Below are 16,460 nucleotides of genomic sequence, written 5' to 3'. Positions count from 1 at the left end.
CCTGTGAATAGTAGTTAGCTAGTAGCTATGGAAACTCATAGCTTAGGTTGCAGTGGGTTAGTAAGTTTCAAGAGTGGCAGCAGGCCCTTGGGCCTATATAGCAATGCCCCCACAATCCTCCTGCTTGTTGAGACAGGTCCCAAACCAGACATCACACATAACGCTGGAGAACTCACTGACCACCAACAAGCTGGAAAGACAGGTGCTGATGCAGAGCCAAGATCTGCAGCGGCTACAAAGTCGCAACAGGTGAGCGAGGGCGGGGCTGGAGCTAGGCGAGAAGCTAGAGCTCCCCAACATCGGGATGGGGCCGGGGCCTGGATTTGCACTTGGGTGAAGGACCACTGTGGCATGGAGCTAGGATGAGGGACAAAGCTGGGGTAAGGTTGGGATAAATAAGGATCAGAACTAGGTTTGGCATCCAAACAAGCCCTGGTGATGATAGGGTGGGGCTTAGCCCAGGCAGCACCAGGCCTGGCTCCCAGATTTGGTATTGACAGAGACTGTCATTTTCCTTTGATTCTTTCACTTTCCACTCTCCTTCTTGTCATGGTGCTGGCGATAGATCCCAGTTCCTTGCACATGCTAACAAGCTCTCCACCTCTGCATCAACCCTCAGTCTCCTGCCCCAGCCCCCACACACTGCCCTTGTTTGGAGTTCATGTTGTTGGTTTTGTTTATTTGTTTGTTTGTTGGTTGGTTGTCAGTTTGTTTTGCTTGAAGTGGGTTCTCACCATGTAGCCCAGCTGTCTTCAAACTTACTATGCTCCTGCCTCAGCCTCTGGTACTGGCATGATAGGCTTGTGCCCCCCCCCCCCATCTCTCTCTTCCTGTTTTAATTTGTTTTTATTGTTGTTGTTGGTTTTTCGAGACAGGGTTTCTCTGTGTAACAGTCCTAGCTGTCCTAGAACTAGCTTTTGTAGACCAGGATGGCCTCTAACTCACAGAGATCCTCTGCCTCCCGAGTGCTGGGATTAAAGGCCTGCACCACTACTATCTGGCCTATTTTAGATTTTCATTACTTTATTAAGATAGAATTTTCACACCTTTCAGTCCACATTGTGAACTTTAACTGGCTGCCATAACTGTCAGTACACAGCCTGACCTGACCATCCACACCCCCGTCCTGGAGAAAGCAGTCCCCAGTGTCTGTCCTCACGGTCAGTCTGGTGCTCTGGACTAGTGTGCACTGGGGACACCTGAATTTACACAGACAAAAACAGCGCTGGGGTAGAGACAAGGCAGGGAAGCCCAACACCCAAAGCCCAGAGCGTGGTTCTGCAGTTGAGTGATGCACATGTTGTTCCTTTCTCCAGCTTCCCAGAGTTGCTCCAAGTCTATTTCCCAGTCCCCATTTCCAGCTTCTCACTAATCCGCCCAGAGATGCGACCAGTGCTCTCATACCTCACCTCCCACAGACAGAAGAGAACTCCTAGAGGGGAAGAGATGACTGGAAAGCTTTCTTTTCTTAAATGTGTCTTTGCTTTTTATACCAGGTTATGCCTTGGGCTTATTGTGCTAATGGAGCTGTATGAGGCTCAACTCGGAAGTGGAATACTCACTTAGTATGACCCAGGGCCTGACTTCCACTCCAGCCCTGCAAGTGAACAACTAAAGAAACACTAGCAATGCACCCCAGTCATGTGTCCCTGTCCCTCTACTCACTCCTATTCCTGTGACTCCGTGGCCTCTCTCTCCTCCTTGATCCGAGCTGCAGGGGACACAGACTACAAGGCTGTGTGATCCTGCAGCAGTCCCAGACTGAGCGTGTCTGAGCCACTGCACTGTGTGTGTAGCTGTCATACTCAGCCCCAAGGAAGCAGTGGGTGGGATGAGCGTTGGGGGAAGAGACCTTGCATCCCTGCCAAGAGACATGAGCCTCCCTGTGTCCCACCTGGCAGGGCACTGGAGAGCAGGCTGCAGGCTTTGGAAGCTCAGCACGAGGCCCAGATGAACAGCCTCCAAGACAAGAGGGAACAACTGCAGAACCTCCTCGGCCGGCAGACAGGGACCCTGACTAAACTAAAGAACAACCTGCAGGCCCTCATTAGCAACTCCAGCTCCCTGCAGCAGCAGCAGCAGCAGCTGATGGAGTTAGTACAACGCTTGGCCCGCATTGTAGCCCAGAACCAGCGCACTGGTAAACAGCAGTGGGTGTGCATGGGTTGGGATAGAGATCCAAGGAGGGGAGGGAAGAGACCTTAGCTATACCCCTGTTCCACTCCTGTCCTCAGTTTCCCCATCTGCTGAATAGAAGTGAAGTAACAACACAGACAACCACAGCCTATGCAGACTAGTCTGTGTCTCGGTTCCCCTTTTTCTTTTCTTTTTTTTTTTTCTTTTTCTTTTAAAACAGCTCTTAACTGATAGCTCTGGGTTGGAACTTGTTATGTAGACCAGGCTGGCCTCAAACTCACAGAGATTCACCTGCCTCTGCCTTCCAAGTGTCAGATTAAAGCCATGTGCCACTATACCCAGCCACCCAGCTCCTCTTGCTTCGCTTGCTACATGCCTCTCCAGGCCTCAGCTTCCCCATAAAATGGAGGGGTTGGACACAATAAGTCCCAAGAGTTTGCTCCCCTTAGCGCTCCTGCCGCTAGGCCTGGAGAGCCATATGGAGCTGGGAAGAATGTGGCAAACCCAGGCTGCCTCAGAAACATGCCCACCTTGCTCCACGGTCCTCTCTAGCACGTCCAGTTCCATCTGCGGTCTCCCAGACAATAAGCATTTATTGAGCACCCACTGTGTGCCAGGCAGAGCCTTGGGTGGCAGGAACTCAGCAGCACACAGCTGTCACGGTCACTGACTCCTGCAAAATTTCCTACCGCTTGGCAGGTCTCAGGGGAAGGAGGACTAACGCTTCTCCATTGAGGGCCCACTGTATGCCAGGTACTCTAAGCTGTCCACCGACAGCTTCCACAGTTCAGAAGGCTAAGGGACTGAGCCAGGAAGAGGGTACTTCAGCCTAAGGCCAGCAGGGGCACGAGAGGGGCTGGGTGGGGTGGGACTTCTTTCAGAAAGCACAGGTTGTATGGAATGGATACTGGCTTGGTAGTGAGATACCAAAGGGCCTCCTGCTGTAGGGCAATCAGCAACCACCTTGGGGGAGGCTGGGCCTTTGGTAAGGTACCTAACTTTAAGCACTTGGAGGAGTTCCAGGCTGGTAGAGAAGTGGGGCAAAGGATCCTCCTGGCTTCTCCCTAAGCCCAGCAGGCCAGGGAAACCTTGAGTGGGAGAAGTAGATGCCTTCTAACCCACAGGATATGCAATGACCAGAGCCATTATGGGGTTGTGCACAGCCTTGGCAGCGAGACAATCTGAGTGAGTCCCATGTGTGGGTTTCTCACAGACAGGGCCAGGGCCAGGGCTGGTGCCTTTCCCTGCAGGCCTGCAGCTAGGCTGCTCCCACTGTGGCTGAAGGTCTATTCTCTGAGCCCTAGGGGAGGGTGTGTCAAGCACCCACCCCTTGCTGTCCAAACACCTGCCCACTTGCCTGACTGTCACCAGGAAAAGACTTCTAGGAGTTGCTTTTGCCCTCCGTACAGATGGAGAACCCATGGGAGGCTGAGTGAATAGGAGCTGAGGGAAGGATGGGACAGCATGAGCTGAAGCCGGGTGGGCAGCCAGCCTCTTGCTCTGCAGAGATTCCTCCCAGCCAGTGATGGCTGTGGAGAAGAGGGGAAAAATTCCTGGCTATCTCAGAGACTCAGAGTCACAAAGTGAGAACAGGGACACAGCCCCCTCCATGTGATAGCAACCCCCGTGCAGCAATCCATCTGCCCAGTTTCCCTGTACTCAGATGAGACACCCAACCCCAGGAAAGGGTGGAGAGGGGAGGGGCTAATCAGTAGAGGGAGCAAAGTTCAAGCCTGGCTACTTCCCTCACCTCATAACTCACCCAACCTCTCTCACTTACATGATAGGACAGGAGCCTCCAGAAGCTCCTGTGCAAAGAACACACCAAAGACCACAGGGGCTTCGCATGGCGCCTACAACCAGAAGGGGGTGGAACCGGACAGCGTTAGCACCGGATACACATTCCACCCAACTGTTTCACTGACATATCAGTCCCATTTTATTTTTATGCTGTCCCCTGAATTATTTTTCTGGACCCCAAGATGCTCTCAGCAGAAGCTGACTTCCTAGGAAACCCTCCAGCACAATGGTTCCAAGTAAAGGCACTGTCATTGGGCTGCTCTTGTTGCTCACTGAGGAAATGGTCGGTGAGCAGAACCCTGGAGAGAATAGCTAGAGAACCCAGGCCAGCTCCCACTCTGCCCTGATGTGTTAGGTACAGCATGTCCTGTCCCTGCTTACTTCTAAGACAATACCTCCCCTGTATTTGTCTGGCCTCCCAATTCCCATGGGCTGTGAGGGTCTGGGGGCTGCTAACATGTTGGCACTGGAGACCCCTGCTCAGGAAACATTCTGGGATTTCATTTGTGGTATGGAACGGCCTCCTTCAGATGTCTTCCAATGCCAGAATTTGGGAGCCACCATGCAGGTGTAAGGCCCAAAAAGGAATTCCCGCCCCCAGTAGCAACCTGTCTTTTTATTTGTGTTGATAATCACCCCTCATCAACTTCAACTCCATTCTTCGGTACCTGCCTCCCAGAGAGATTGGGATCTAGTAGAATCCCATCCCAAGCCTACTACGTGAGACAGACAGACGATTTTTAACTCCCTGTGTGTCCAGAGGGTCATGATAGATTCTAGTCATTAAATTAATAGCCTTCTGGTCTCAAGAACACATTGCTTAGGGAGTAGGCTGAGCCCTTGAAGACAGGAAGAGCAGAGTGAGTGGTCTCTAACTGGGGCTGCAGGGGATCCAGCCTGTCCGTGGGCCACAGGAAAGCCCAGGCTCCACAGGAGGGAGAGGCTGAGAGCCCGTGAGTCAGTCCTCATCCTGTGCTTCACCTTCCTGCCCTGTGATGTAGGAAGTGTCTCAGTGGGTGGCAGGTGTCACCTGCCCTCTCCATGTGCTGGAACCTGGCAGCCCAGCTCTAGTTTGCCTGCTTTGGGCATCCTGCTCCAGCCAATCCACCTAGACAGAGCACTGTGCCACAGCCCTGCAGCCAGGTTTCTCTGGCTGGCATTTGAAGTTGCTGAGCCTGCAGAAACCCAGGCTTCTTGCTGTCCATTCCTTCCTCACCCTGTCTGTGCCAGTGTCCCCTGATCTCACAGTGGACACAGATAACCTTTCCTTCGCCCCATCCCCTGCACTGAGAGCTGTTCCTATGTGGGGATATTGATAACATGTTGTTCTCCTCCACAAACCCCCCCACCTCACGTGGATGGTCCCAGCTCACCATCCCCTCCTGGAAGAGACCTTCATCTTCCTGTCTCCATACCACCCCAGCCAGAGTGTACACAGAGCAGGCAGGTGTGGCAGCCTGGTCTCCTCTCTCTCCTCGCTCACTTCCAGCTGATGTTTTCTTCTCTCTCCCTCTCTCAGTCTTCCTCTCTCCTTCTCTTCTTCCTTTCCCTCCTTCCTTTATTTTGAAACAAGATCTTATGATCCAGGTAGGTCTCAAATTCAAGATGCTCCTACCTCTGCTACCCAAGTGCTGGCGTTCCAGATGTGCACTGCCATGCCTGGCCCTCCAGCTGACGTTTGCTTTGTCCCGCTGCAGTCTCCTTAAAGGTCCCTAAGCAGCTGTTCCAGGACTGTGCAGAGATCAAGCGCTCCGGGACCAACGCCAGCGGCGTCTACACCATCCATGTGGCCAACATGACAAAGCCTCTCAAGGTTAGGGGCTCCTGGAGATGGTGCTGAACTGAGGGCTTCTCTGACAGACTCTCCCACCCCACCCACCCCATCAATACTAGGCTTTATCACCATCTGAGAGCCCAGAGAAGGAGGGAGCCCTGCTTCTGGAAACTCTCACCAGGCAGGTTTCTGAGGAAGGGAGGAAGCAGACGTTGACAAAGCCGGCAGTATAGCCTTTATCTCCGTCTTCTCCAGAAGCAGGCTTCGAAGCAGAATCTCAGGAAATTGTTCTTTGTTGGTAAAGATGGCCAGCTGCTCACGTAACTGACAGCCCTAGGCACTCCTGTTTGTCTTTGTCCAAGCAAGTTATTCCATTTACACAGTCCAGGAGAAGCAGGAGTTGGGTCTATGAAGCTGGTGATGGGCTGACTGGGGGTGGGGTGCCATCTGGTGAGAGGCTCCAAGGTAGCCCTGAGCTTGACACTCATCCACGATAGAGAGTCAGAGGAAGTACGGATGTCAGGAGCAAGGTTCAGGGCAGGCGAGAGGGAATGGGAGTGGTCCTTTTGCGGGACCAAACTGACTTTTCTGCATATATTGGAGGCAGTAGCCTGGTTTGACCCCAGACTGACCTCTGTGTTTCTATATAACCTGCCACACTCCCCTCTCCACACAGAGATCAAGGCAAGGAACTTGCTCTAGCAGAATCTAGCTGTTTCTTCACAACACTCTTGCTTTCCTCACTGTTCACTGCCATCCAGACAGAGCGAGTGTCTCTGGCTTTCCCTTTGCAATGCTGAGAAGTCTTCCTTTCCGATGGCTGTTTACCCTGTGAGTGTGAGCCCAGAAATGCCAGCACTTTGAAGTAAATGTGTCGTGTGAAGTTGAGTAAGTTGTGGTAGAATGTGGGCAGGTGTGAATGGCTGGAATTTGGGACCCCTGATGGAGACACAGGAGCTGGCCTGGAAGGGAAGCCTTCTGAGCTCAGACCTCAGTGTGTCTTTGGTCTTGCTTAGCTGCACACCTCTCTGGGCTTCCTGTACCCTTTGTGCTCACCACAACAGGTGTCCTGCCTTCCCTCCTTCCCTCCCTCTGTGGACCTGCTGAGCCCCACTCCTGCTCTCTCTCTCTCCATCCATCTCTACTTCTAAGCACATCATCATCTGATACCCCCTTCCAGAAGCACCTCTTCCAGGAAGCTTTCCAGGAGTCTCCAGGGACTGTCTCCTTGTAGCTACTCAAGCAGTCCCACTCCCAGTAGTCAGCCTGCCCTGTCAGAGCCTCCTTCAGAGCAGCCAACTCTGCGAGTTGATCTATCTATCTCCCATTTACCAATAACACCCGTGCTCATTGTTTGATGAACATGGACTGAACCAATTGGAAGAGTGTGTGAGCAAAGTCAGGCTTGAAAGAGTCAGCTGTACTAGGCTGCAAGCCCTTTGGAAGAAAGGCCCTTGTGTCTTATTCACACATCCAACCCCTGTCTTAAACAGAGGTTAGCATGAAGGCGCTCAGAAGACCTTCATCCAGTCTTTCCATAGGAAGAGCACTTCCGAGTCTACATTGTATCCAAATTCCCTCTGCTTGCTATGGTTCGACCTCATGAGGTCGTGAGCTGAGTACTTGGTTTTCAGCTGGTGGTGCTATTCTGGAAGGTTCCAAAAAGCACAGGCAGTAGAGCCTAGTTGGAAGAAGTCAGTAGGAGCACACCTGTCAAACCTCAGTCCTTCTTCACTCTCTGCTTCCTGTCTACCATGAATTGAAGCAACACACATGCACATAAAACACACAACACACATGCACACATACACACAAGCACGTGCACATGCGCACACACACATGCACCTGTCGCATTTTGTCCCAGGACAGAATGCCAAGCAATTGTGTCCCTGAAAACACTCTTAAGCCATGAGCAAAATAAGTCCTTCCTCCCTCGAGTTGTTTCTGCCAGGTGTCTAGCATGAACTCTGACCCTGGCTGCACCCCTGCAGTACTAACAACTGAGAAGCACCCCGTGTATGTGCAGCCTCTATTCAGAATGTTTGTGATAGTTTGCATTGTTTGTGGAGAACAGGGACGTGAAGAGGTCACAGTATTAACACCCCACTTGGCAAACGAGGAGGAGGCTCTGAGAGGGTATCTCTCACCCGCCTCCTTGAGAGATGATGGCAGTTGGGTGGGGAGTCTGGGTCTGTATTTTCCTGATGCTCTTGACCCCAGGTTCACTGCTGCTGGAGAAGAACAGAGTTCAGCCGAGTTACTTTTAGGCTGGCTGAGAGTTGGCTGGCAGCGCCTCCAAGAGCTTCCAGCTGTGTTGTGTTTCTCCCGCCAGGTGTTTTGTGACATGGAGACTGATGGAGGCGGCTGGACTCTCATCCAGCGCAGGCAGGATGGAAGCATGAGTTTCCAGAAGACCTGGGAAGAATACAAAGAGGTAATATGCTGTCCCGGGGGCTCCCAGCCCAGAGTTTGGGCAAGGGATGCTGTGGGTGGGGACTGGTACACCCTTACCTCTCCCCAGGGTGAACGCCCTGCTCACCTAAAGTCAACTGTCCTGGCTCATTTGTTTTTCCAAATCCCGGCCTCAAACTGAGTCCTCTTTTGACATTTCTCATGCACCCAAAGAATGTACTTTTATTTTTGTTTTAATATTTGGAAAAGTATCACATGCATGTTGGTAACTCTTTTCAAAGACCCCAAAGGAGGGACTGGAGAGGCAGCTCAGTAGGTGAAATGCTCGCCAGGTGAACACAGGAACCTAAGTGTGATCCCCAGAATCTATATAAGAAAGCCAAGAAGGGTGGCACACACCTGGGGTTCCAGATCTGGAGATGCAGACAGACAGATCTCTGGAGTTCAAGACTCACTAGCCTAGTGAACTGTCCAGCTCCAGGCCACTGAGAGATCCTATCTCAAAACAAAGAGGAGAGCACACACACAGACAGCACATGCACACAGCACATGTGCACACACGCACATAGCACACATAAACACACATGCACACGCATATGCACACACATATAGCACACAAACATACACACGTTCATATACACAAAAATAATGCAAAGAATAAAACAGGAAAAAAACTCCCCATTATCCCTGACTATATGGCTTAAATAGATTTTTTTGAGACAGTATCTCTTTACATAGTACTGATTTTCCTGGAACTCATTCTGTAGATCAGGCTGGCCTTGAACACACCTGTCTCTGCTTCCTGAGTACAGGATTAAAGGTGCACGCCACTAGCCTCTACAAATTTCTTCATCTTTGTACACATCTGTAACACACCTACAAGACAAATTTCTCCTCCTCCTCCTCCCCTTTCCCTTCCCCCTCCTCCTCCTCCTCATCATCCTCTTCCTCCTCTTCTGGATTTACTGTATTTCAAGTTGACCTCAAAGTCTCTTTGTAGTTGAAGATGACCTTCAGCTTCTGATCCTTCTGTCTCCACCTTCACAATGCTAGGCTTATAGGGGTGATTCCCCAAGGTGGGACTGCTGCCTCAAGGAACACACACGCTGTATAGGATGGCTCAACTGCCTTCCAATTTTATGTTTTCAGCTAAATTTTGAACACAGGATTTTTGGCAAGCTGACTTAAAAGCCCTTAAAGTTTTCAAAAGCAAAAGAAATAGAAAAAGATATTCACAAGGACTCAAGCAATTGGTATCCACCAGCCAGTAGTTGACATTAAGCAGCCAGCAAATCAAGGGCACAAAGTACACTGTGTAGCCCTGTCCTTGGTCCTGAGAGAGTTCTCTGCCAAGGTCATCGGTTTCTTGCTACCCTGGAGCTCAGATCACAAAGACACTCTGAGAATGTGTAGCCTTGCATTTCTCTGTTGCTGAAACTGTCAGGTCTCTCTCCTGCCTCTGGGGAAATGTGCTCCTGCCACACTTGCCTGGCAGCTGGCTCAGCCGCTCAGCCGTTTCCTTCCTGCTGAGGCTTAACCTGCATGCAGCTGAGTCCACAACTAGAAAGCAGAAAGCTCCGCGGATTTTCCCACAGGCTCACCCGTGTGATCTCCATGCACAGCTAAATACCCAACCTCCTGGAAAGTCCCCCTGTGCCTCCTCTCCCTAGCTGTGTCCCCAAAGTAGGGTTATTCCTTTCTTACGTTTATCTTATTGTCTGTGGGTGTGAGTTTACCTGTGTGGAGTACCCACACATGTGGGTTTGTGTTCCCAGTCATGCTAGGAAGCCAATGGAAGATGTCAGGTGTCCTGCTCTGTAGCTCTCTTCCTCACTCCCTTGAGTCAGGATCTCTTACCTAGAGCTAGACTGGTGGCCAGCAAGCGACAGTGATCCTCTTATCTCTGCATTGTCCAGGGGTGTCGGGGGTTCAAACTCAAGCCCACATTCTCAAACAGCAAGCCACAGTGATCCTCTTGTCTCTGCAATATCCAGGGGTGTCGGGGGTTCGAACTCAAGCCCGCATTCTTACACAGCATCTGCTCTTCCCCCACTGAGCCATTCCCCCAGCTATTCCTATCTCTGTCACCACGAATGAGTTTTGGGTGTTTCTGCCTTTAGAGGAATGTGATTTCGATTATTTTTAATGGGCTTACATTTCACAAACACTTTATCTTTGTTCCCTGGAGGGATCTTCTGTCCCAGGGCTGTGCACACTGTTCTTATGAACTTGCTCATGAGGCATTGACTTCGGATAAGTGGCCACGGAGTCTGGGCTGGTCCAGCTCCTCAGCCACAGACAGCACCTCCCTCTTCAGCACACAACCACACTTTCCTCTCCTCCCCACAGGGCTTTGGTAACGTGGCTAGAGAGTACTGGCTGGGCAACGAGGCTGTTCACCACCTCACCAGCAGGACGGCCTATTTGCTGCGTGTGGAGCTACGTGACTGGGAAGGCCTCCAGACCTCCATTGAGTATGAGCATTTCCAGCTGGGCAGTGAGAGGCAGCGGTACAGGTGGGCTTGGGGCCCAGGCTTGTGGGTGGTTCGGGGCCCAAGGCAAGTGGCTTGCAGAGTCGGCACCATGGGTCATTCCCTGGGCGTCTCCTGCTTCCACCATCTGGCCCCTATTTGGGCGCACGTCACGGGATCTGGAGGTGGCTGCTTAGCACTCAGCACATCTCGGCCACTGGGTGGGGTGAAGAGACTGTCAGGGACACCACCATGCCTAGAGCAAGAAGGGATCTTCCAAGGTTAGTCAGCCTACTTACAGGCAGCAGGAGCGGGGGTTGACTTCTCAGTCTGTGCCCTGTGGTGAGGTGCGAAAGTCCCCACACTGGGAGAAAGAACACTTCCCAGCACTGCTATCTGCAGCTCTGAATAAAACTTGGGCCCATCCATGTCTGCATTCTCTGGGCTCCTTAGCAGTGCTGAGCACAGGGGTAGGGTCAAGTCATCAGGGTCTCCTGCCCCTCCCTCTGTCTGGTTTAAGGTATGTGATCAGGAAGAGCAGCAGGCATTTCCCAGGCACCTGCTGTGTTCTGGGCACAGTTTAGCTCTCTCCTCAAGCTAGTAAGGTGGACATTACTTTCTATGGCTTGGTGATGAGGGAACTGAATCTTTAAAGTGACAAGTTGGGTGGATCCGGGATTTGAACTTAGTTCTCGTTGTTATCAAACCCACTGTGTCTCCACTGTGATGTTACCTCTCTGGGGCACTACTGATCTTCAAATGAAGCCAGTATCTTAGCTGTCTTTGGATCAGGCTAGAATAAGCTTATGGACTCGCCCACGGGGTTACAAGGGTGTCCCCTGACACCTGGCGCCTCTACAGCTGCAGACAACTTCCACAAAGCTGGGGAGGCTCTTATTTCCTCCCAGGGAAATCTCTAAATGACTCTTCATGGAAATGTAGTTCTGAGAACCTTCCCTGGCATCTCTCCCCCATGCTTCCCTTTTCTTATGAAAGGTCCTTGCTTCCTCCAGCCGAGTGGGCCTGCCAGCCTCCCTTGTGGGACCCACCCTGAGGCTTGAGGTGCAGGAGGCAGAGCTGAATGGAGCATCCCTAAGGCTGAGCTGCGCAGGGCTGAACCAGGAGCTCCAGATCCTCAGGGCTTTCCAGGGGAAACTTGGCATGCCCTGCGTGTGCCTACTGATGCCGCTGACCTGTAAAGAAAAGCCGTGTCCCACCTGTACCCCTTTCTGAGTGACTCTGAACATACTTCCCTACCCAGTTCAGGGGGTATGGGCTCAGATGTGGGGTTCCACCTAAAGCACCCTCACAGTACCTGGCAGGTAAATGGTGTTGTAACAGCTGTTCCTGTTGGCAGCCCTCATGTGCCATTGGCCTGCTCTGTGAGAGCTGGAGTCTGGCATCATAACCTGTGGTAAAGCTCCTAGCAGACAGTGAGTGCTGGGTAAATGCTTGATTCAAAGGCGGAACTCCACCACCCCAACATCTGTCTAACAGTGTAGGAGGTTCGCGTTTACCATACAAAGTTGTGCTCAGGTCCCCGCCCTCCTGAAGTTCTTACATGTAAACTGGGTGCTTTATATATCTCCGGCTTTGCCTCTGAACCATGAAGGGCTCCCTGCTACTGGCTCTCAAAGAGCAACATGTACTTAATAGCTGCAGAGCCCTAATGACAGGGTATTGAAACTTGCCCCGTGCCAGGCATGTGCTGGTCACTTAGGAAAGACTCCGGCCTGGACCGACTTCCACAAAGTTGCTCATATCCCAGTGTGGTGATGGTGTGGTGGGGGATAAACATGTCCACAGGCAACCCACTTCCTCCAGAGAGGCAGTAGCTGGCAGGGACAATATCCAGGGCCATAGAGATCCTGTACACTCAAAGAGGTTTTCTAGGAGAGGAAAGGTTTGTGGCAAATGAGTCTCTTTTGGAGGGGAATCCCAGAAAATGAGATTTTCTCCAAAACAGCAGAGAGGGATGGAGAGATAGCTCAGTCAATAGAGCCCCTGCCTTTCCTGCATAAGGACCCAAGTTCAATCTCCAGAACCCAAATTTTTAAAGCCAGGCATGATGGCACATGATTATATGCCCAGCGCTGGAGAAAAAGTCAAAAGGATCACTGAAGCTCACAGAGCTAATGAAATAAATACCCTGTTTCAAAAAATAAAACGTCTAAGGAAGGACACCCGAGATTGTCCTCTGGCCTCCATGTGCACACAAACATATATGTGCACTTGTACACACACACACACACATTTGAAAAAGGCAAAGAGTTGACATCCAGCTGGGTTACACATTCCCCAAGCCCGAATAAGATGTTCACTAGGGCTTCTGGGGCCAGGAAGACTTAGGGTGGGCATGGGGGTCCTAGAAACTACTGAAAGGTCTGAAAACTACCAAAGGAGGAGCAGGGGAAAAAGATAACCACTTGCACTGGAACCCAGGTCAGCAGCTAAGGTGGGAGGACCCGCAGGAGAGCCCAGAGGGATGAAAGGGCTAGCAGCGACAGGCAGGAGGCGCCCTTGTATGTCAGATGCAGGGACAGGACTGCTCAGAACATAGTGGGACACCCTTCATGCTCTCATTTTGGGGATTCACTAGAGACTCAAGCATCTGGGTTTCTTCAGACATATGTGATCAAAGTGAGGTTTTCCGGACCCTGAGGTAGAGGTACCCAGAGAATTATTGACTCCCATTCTGGTTCCCAGAAAGAAGAGGGACATCCCCAAGTTTAATGGCCAGAGGAAGAAGCCAGAGCCTATCAGTGGGTTGGCAACCTGTGAGTCTCCACCCTGGAGCCCCTAGCCAGTCACAACACTGGTCCCTGGAGCTAGAGTAACATGGTTAAGGGCCTTCGTGGCTGGTTATGAATACCCTGCCTTTCCACAGAAAGATAGAGCCTGTGAATGAGAGGCATGGATTGAGTCAAGCTGCCCTGGCTGGCCCCCTCCATCTGCTTCCCTCTAGTACAGAAGCATCTTAGTGGTTCTCAAGTCAGCTCCTGCCTCAGCTGCTCAAGCAAGCTTCCCCTCATTTTTTCAGTCAGGCTGACCTGTCCCCAGGACTAAATCACCAGTCCTGAATGTATGGAGTTCTCACCAATGGCCCCCCCAACCCCTCAGCACACTTTGCCTGCTGATGTCACTAAATCACAAGGTGAACAAAGTCACAGTAAGTCTCTTGTCACCATTTACATAAAAAGTGAAGGCGCCCAGTCTCAGTGGGGTGAAGATGCCTTCCCAAAGTCAGGCAGTGACCAACTGGCCATGCTGGGGTTTGAATCCAGGCACTCTGTCCTACCCCATTCCCATGGCTATTATTACACCTTAGGCTTTGGCATAGTTACCAGGGATAGAGAGTCTGGCAAAGAATCAAAAGCCCTCTGTCCCCTAGCTGGGGGTTTCCTGAGTGTTGATCGATGGGGGCTGGTGTGTCCTGTCCAGGGAAGGCTTTCAGGAAGAGGTGAGGGATAGAATGGCTGCGGTACACCGAGGTTGCTGGGCTGTCAGTTGGTGGGCAAAGGATGTAACCGGGCCCATACCAGGCCACTCCAGACAAGAGTCTAGCTCTGATGGCTACTGATTCTGAGAACTGAACATCCTTCTTTGGCTCTTGCTTCCCCACGTCCTCATGTAGAACAAGGTATTGTGAGGTTTAAATGAAAACAAGTTGGCTCTCTCAAGACACTGTAACAATGTCTGGCCCAGGGCGGATGCTCAAAAGGCTGCTAGCTGCTGTCCTTATTCTGTGCCTCCCACCCAGAGCTCTTTAGGACTCAAATTCAGCAAATAAGGAAGAGCCAGCAGCAGTAAGTGCTGTGACCCCAGAGTAGCAAGTGAGGAGGGACAATGGTCTGGTCATCCGAGCGGGTTGTTTCCCCTGCAGAAACATCAGGAAGGAAACTTTGCCAGAACAAAACTCTTTGGAGAACACCAACCTGACTCTGCACCCCTTTCTTACCCTACTCCCTTCTCCTGGGCCTCTAGCTTCTCTGTAAATGCAAGCAGCAGCTCATCAGGGTTCAAGAACAGCCTGGCTCCGCAGGGCACCAAGTTCAGCACCAGCGACATGGACAATGATAACTGCATGTGCAAATGTGCTCAGATGATGTCTGGAGGTGGGTGTGCTCAGATGATGTCTGGGGGTGGAGGAGGGTATTTCCAGATGATGTCTGGGGGTGGGTGTGTCCAGATGATGTCTGCTCAGATGACATCTGGAGGTGGAAGAGGATATGTCCAGATGATGTCTGGAGGTGGGTGTGTCCAGATGATGCCTGGGGGTAGATGTACCCAGATAACATCTCAAGGGGGGAAGGGTATGTTCAGATGCTATCTGGAGGTGGGCATTCCTGGTGAGGCTCTAGCCAACCCTCCCTCTTTCAGATCATTAGAGTCCCCATGGGTACTTCTATAGCAACACCCCTAGAATTCCTTAGAGATTAGCTGGGAGGCACCAAGAGTAGCTCAAGGAAAGCACAATGCCCATCAACGCCACTCTCTTGTCTGAGGATTTCCCCACTCCCCAGGCCAGATGGAAACAGCATCGGGGAGACTAGAAGCAAGAACGGCAGGTCCATTCCACACGTCTATGTCAGACAGTGCTCTGGTAGGGACAAAACTCAGAGGATGGAGATGGGAAGGGGAAAAACAGAAGAGCCTCAAGTCATAGAGACAAGGGCCAGAGGAGGCCAAGAGTGACACAAAGTGGTAGAGGCAGAGAGGTGCAGGTGACAGCAGGCTGAGGGAGGAGACAGACGGGAGGTGTGCAGAGTACACTGGAGACAGAGCCCCAGGGGAAGGACAGAAACCGCACGAGCCAGAGGACACAGACAGAGGACACAGAGAGGGACATCCACAAACAGAGACCTCTAGAGAGAACAACAGGAAGGTGTGATAGAGCATGGTAGGAGCTCATCAAGGGAAGAAGAGGGGATAGGGTGTCAGGAAGACAGCAGGAAGTCACAGAAGAGCCTGAGCCGTGGCCAGAGCCTCTGCTGACCTCCAAAGCTCCGGCTTCACCTCTGTCCATACCCAGTCCATGACCTCCAGCAAGCCAGTACCCCAAGATGACAGCCCACCAGCCCTACCCTCCTAGAATCTAGGCCAACACATCCCACCTCCTCCAAACTCTGTCCTCCCTCTTCCACTAGGGTGGTGGTTTGATGCCTGTGGCCTCTCCAACCTCAATGGGATCTACTATCCAGTTCGTCAACACTTGCACAAACTCAATGGCATCCGCTGGCACTACTTCCGGGGCCCCAGCTACTCATTGCAAGGCACACGCATGATGCTGCGGCCAATGGGTGCCTGACACACAGCCCTGCAGAGACTGATGCCATGGGAGGACACTCAACCCAAATGGCTCTGTGCAAGCTTGGCCCCGCCCAGAAATCAGTGCCCAGGGCTCATCCTTGACATTCTAGGACATCAGAGCCAGCTTACCTTGCCCCCAAATTACAAAGAGTCGCCTGCCTCCCTGTGGCCTCCATTGTGAAGTGCTGGGTGCCTAAGGCACTATACACTACTTCCTCCCACCACCTGCAGGGACTCGCCACAACCAGAGGAAGACTGAACTTGACACCTCAGAGGGCAGGGTTACAGCAGATGGGAAAAGCTTGCAGACTGGGGATGCCCTCCTCCTCTATTCCCCTTCTCCAATTCCAAGTTTCTCCAGCCTTGAGATGACTGCAGACTTTCTTTCCAAGGCTTAGACACTGTTCCAACTCCCCTACCCACACCCCCAGTGCTAGCCATTATTTCCCAGTGTTCCATGACTCCTGGACTTCAATGGCTAACTGTCAGACCTGGTTTCTCAGAAGGTTCTAGAAGGACGAGAGGTATCTTTTGACTCCAGCGTGCCCTTGAGTGTT

At 51.8% G+C, this 16,460-nt stretch overlaps 1 protein-coding gene across 1 annotated transcript in view; it reads left to right on the top strand.

The window, feature by feature from the left end:
• Nucleotides 1–15,984, top strand: part of Angpt4 (angiopoietin 4) — a 33,390-nt gene extending 17,406 nt beyond the window's left edge. The window contains exons 3-9 of the mRNA XM_041670437.1: nucleotides 137–249; nucleotides 1,902–2,140; nucleotides 5,634–5,749; nucleotides 8,043–8,144; nucleotides 10,472–10,638; nucleotides 14,578–14,708; nucleotides 15,741–15,984. Coding sequence (XP_041526371.1) covers nucleotides 137–249; nucleotides 1,902–2,140; nucleotides 5,634–5,749; nucleotides 8,043–8,144; nucleotides 10,472–10,638; nucleotides 14,578–14,708; nucleotides 15,741–15,901 — 1,029 coding nt within the window. The 3' untranslated portion in view covers nucleotides 15,902–15,984. The remainder of the gene's footprint in view (nucleotides 1–136; nucleotides 250–1,901; nucleotides 2,141–5,633; nucleotides 5,750–8,042; nucleotides 8,145–10,471; nucleotides 10,639–14,577; nucleotides 14,709–15,740) is intronic.
• Nucleotides 15,985–16,460: the final 476 nt, after the last annotated feature.

Source organism: Microtus oregoni, unplaced genomic scaffold (genome assembly GCF_018167655.1).
Source record: "Microtus oregoni isolate MIOR12 unplaced genomic scaffold, Mior012 000020F_ref0000438, whole genome shotgun sequence".
NCBI lineage: Eukaryota > Metazoa > Chordata > Mammalia > Rodentia > Cricetidae > Microtus > Microtus oregoni.
This window is presented reverse-complemented; position numbering and strand designations above follow the sequence as displayed.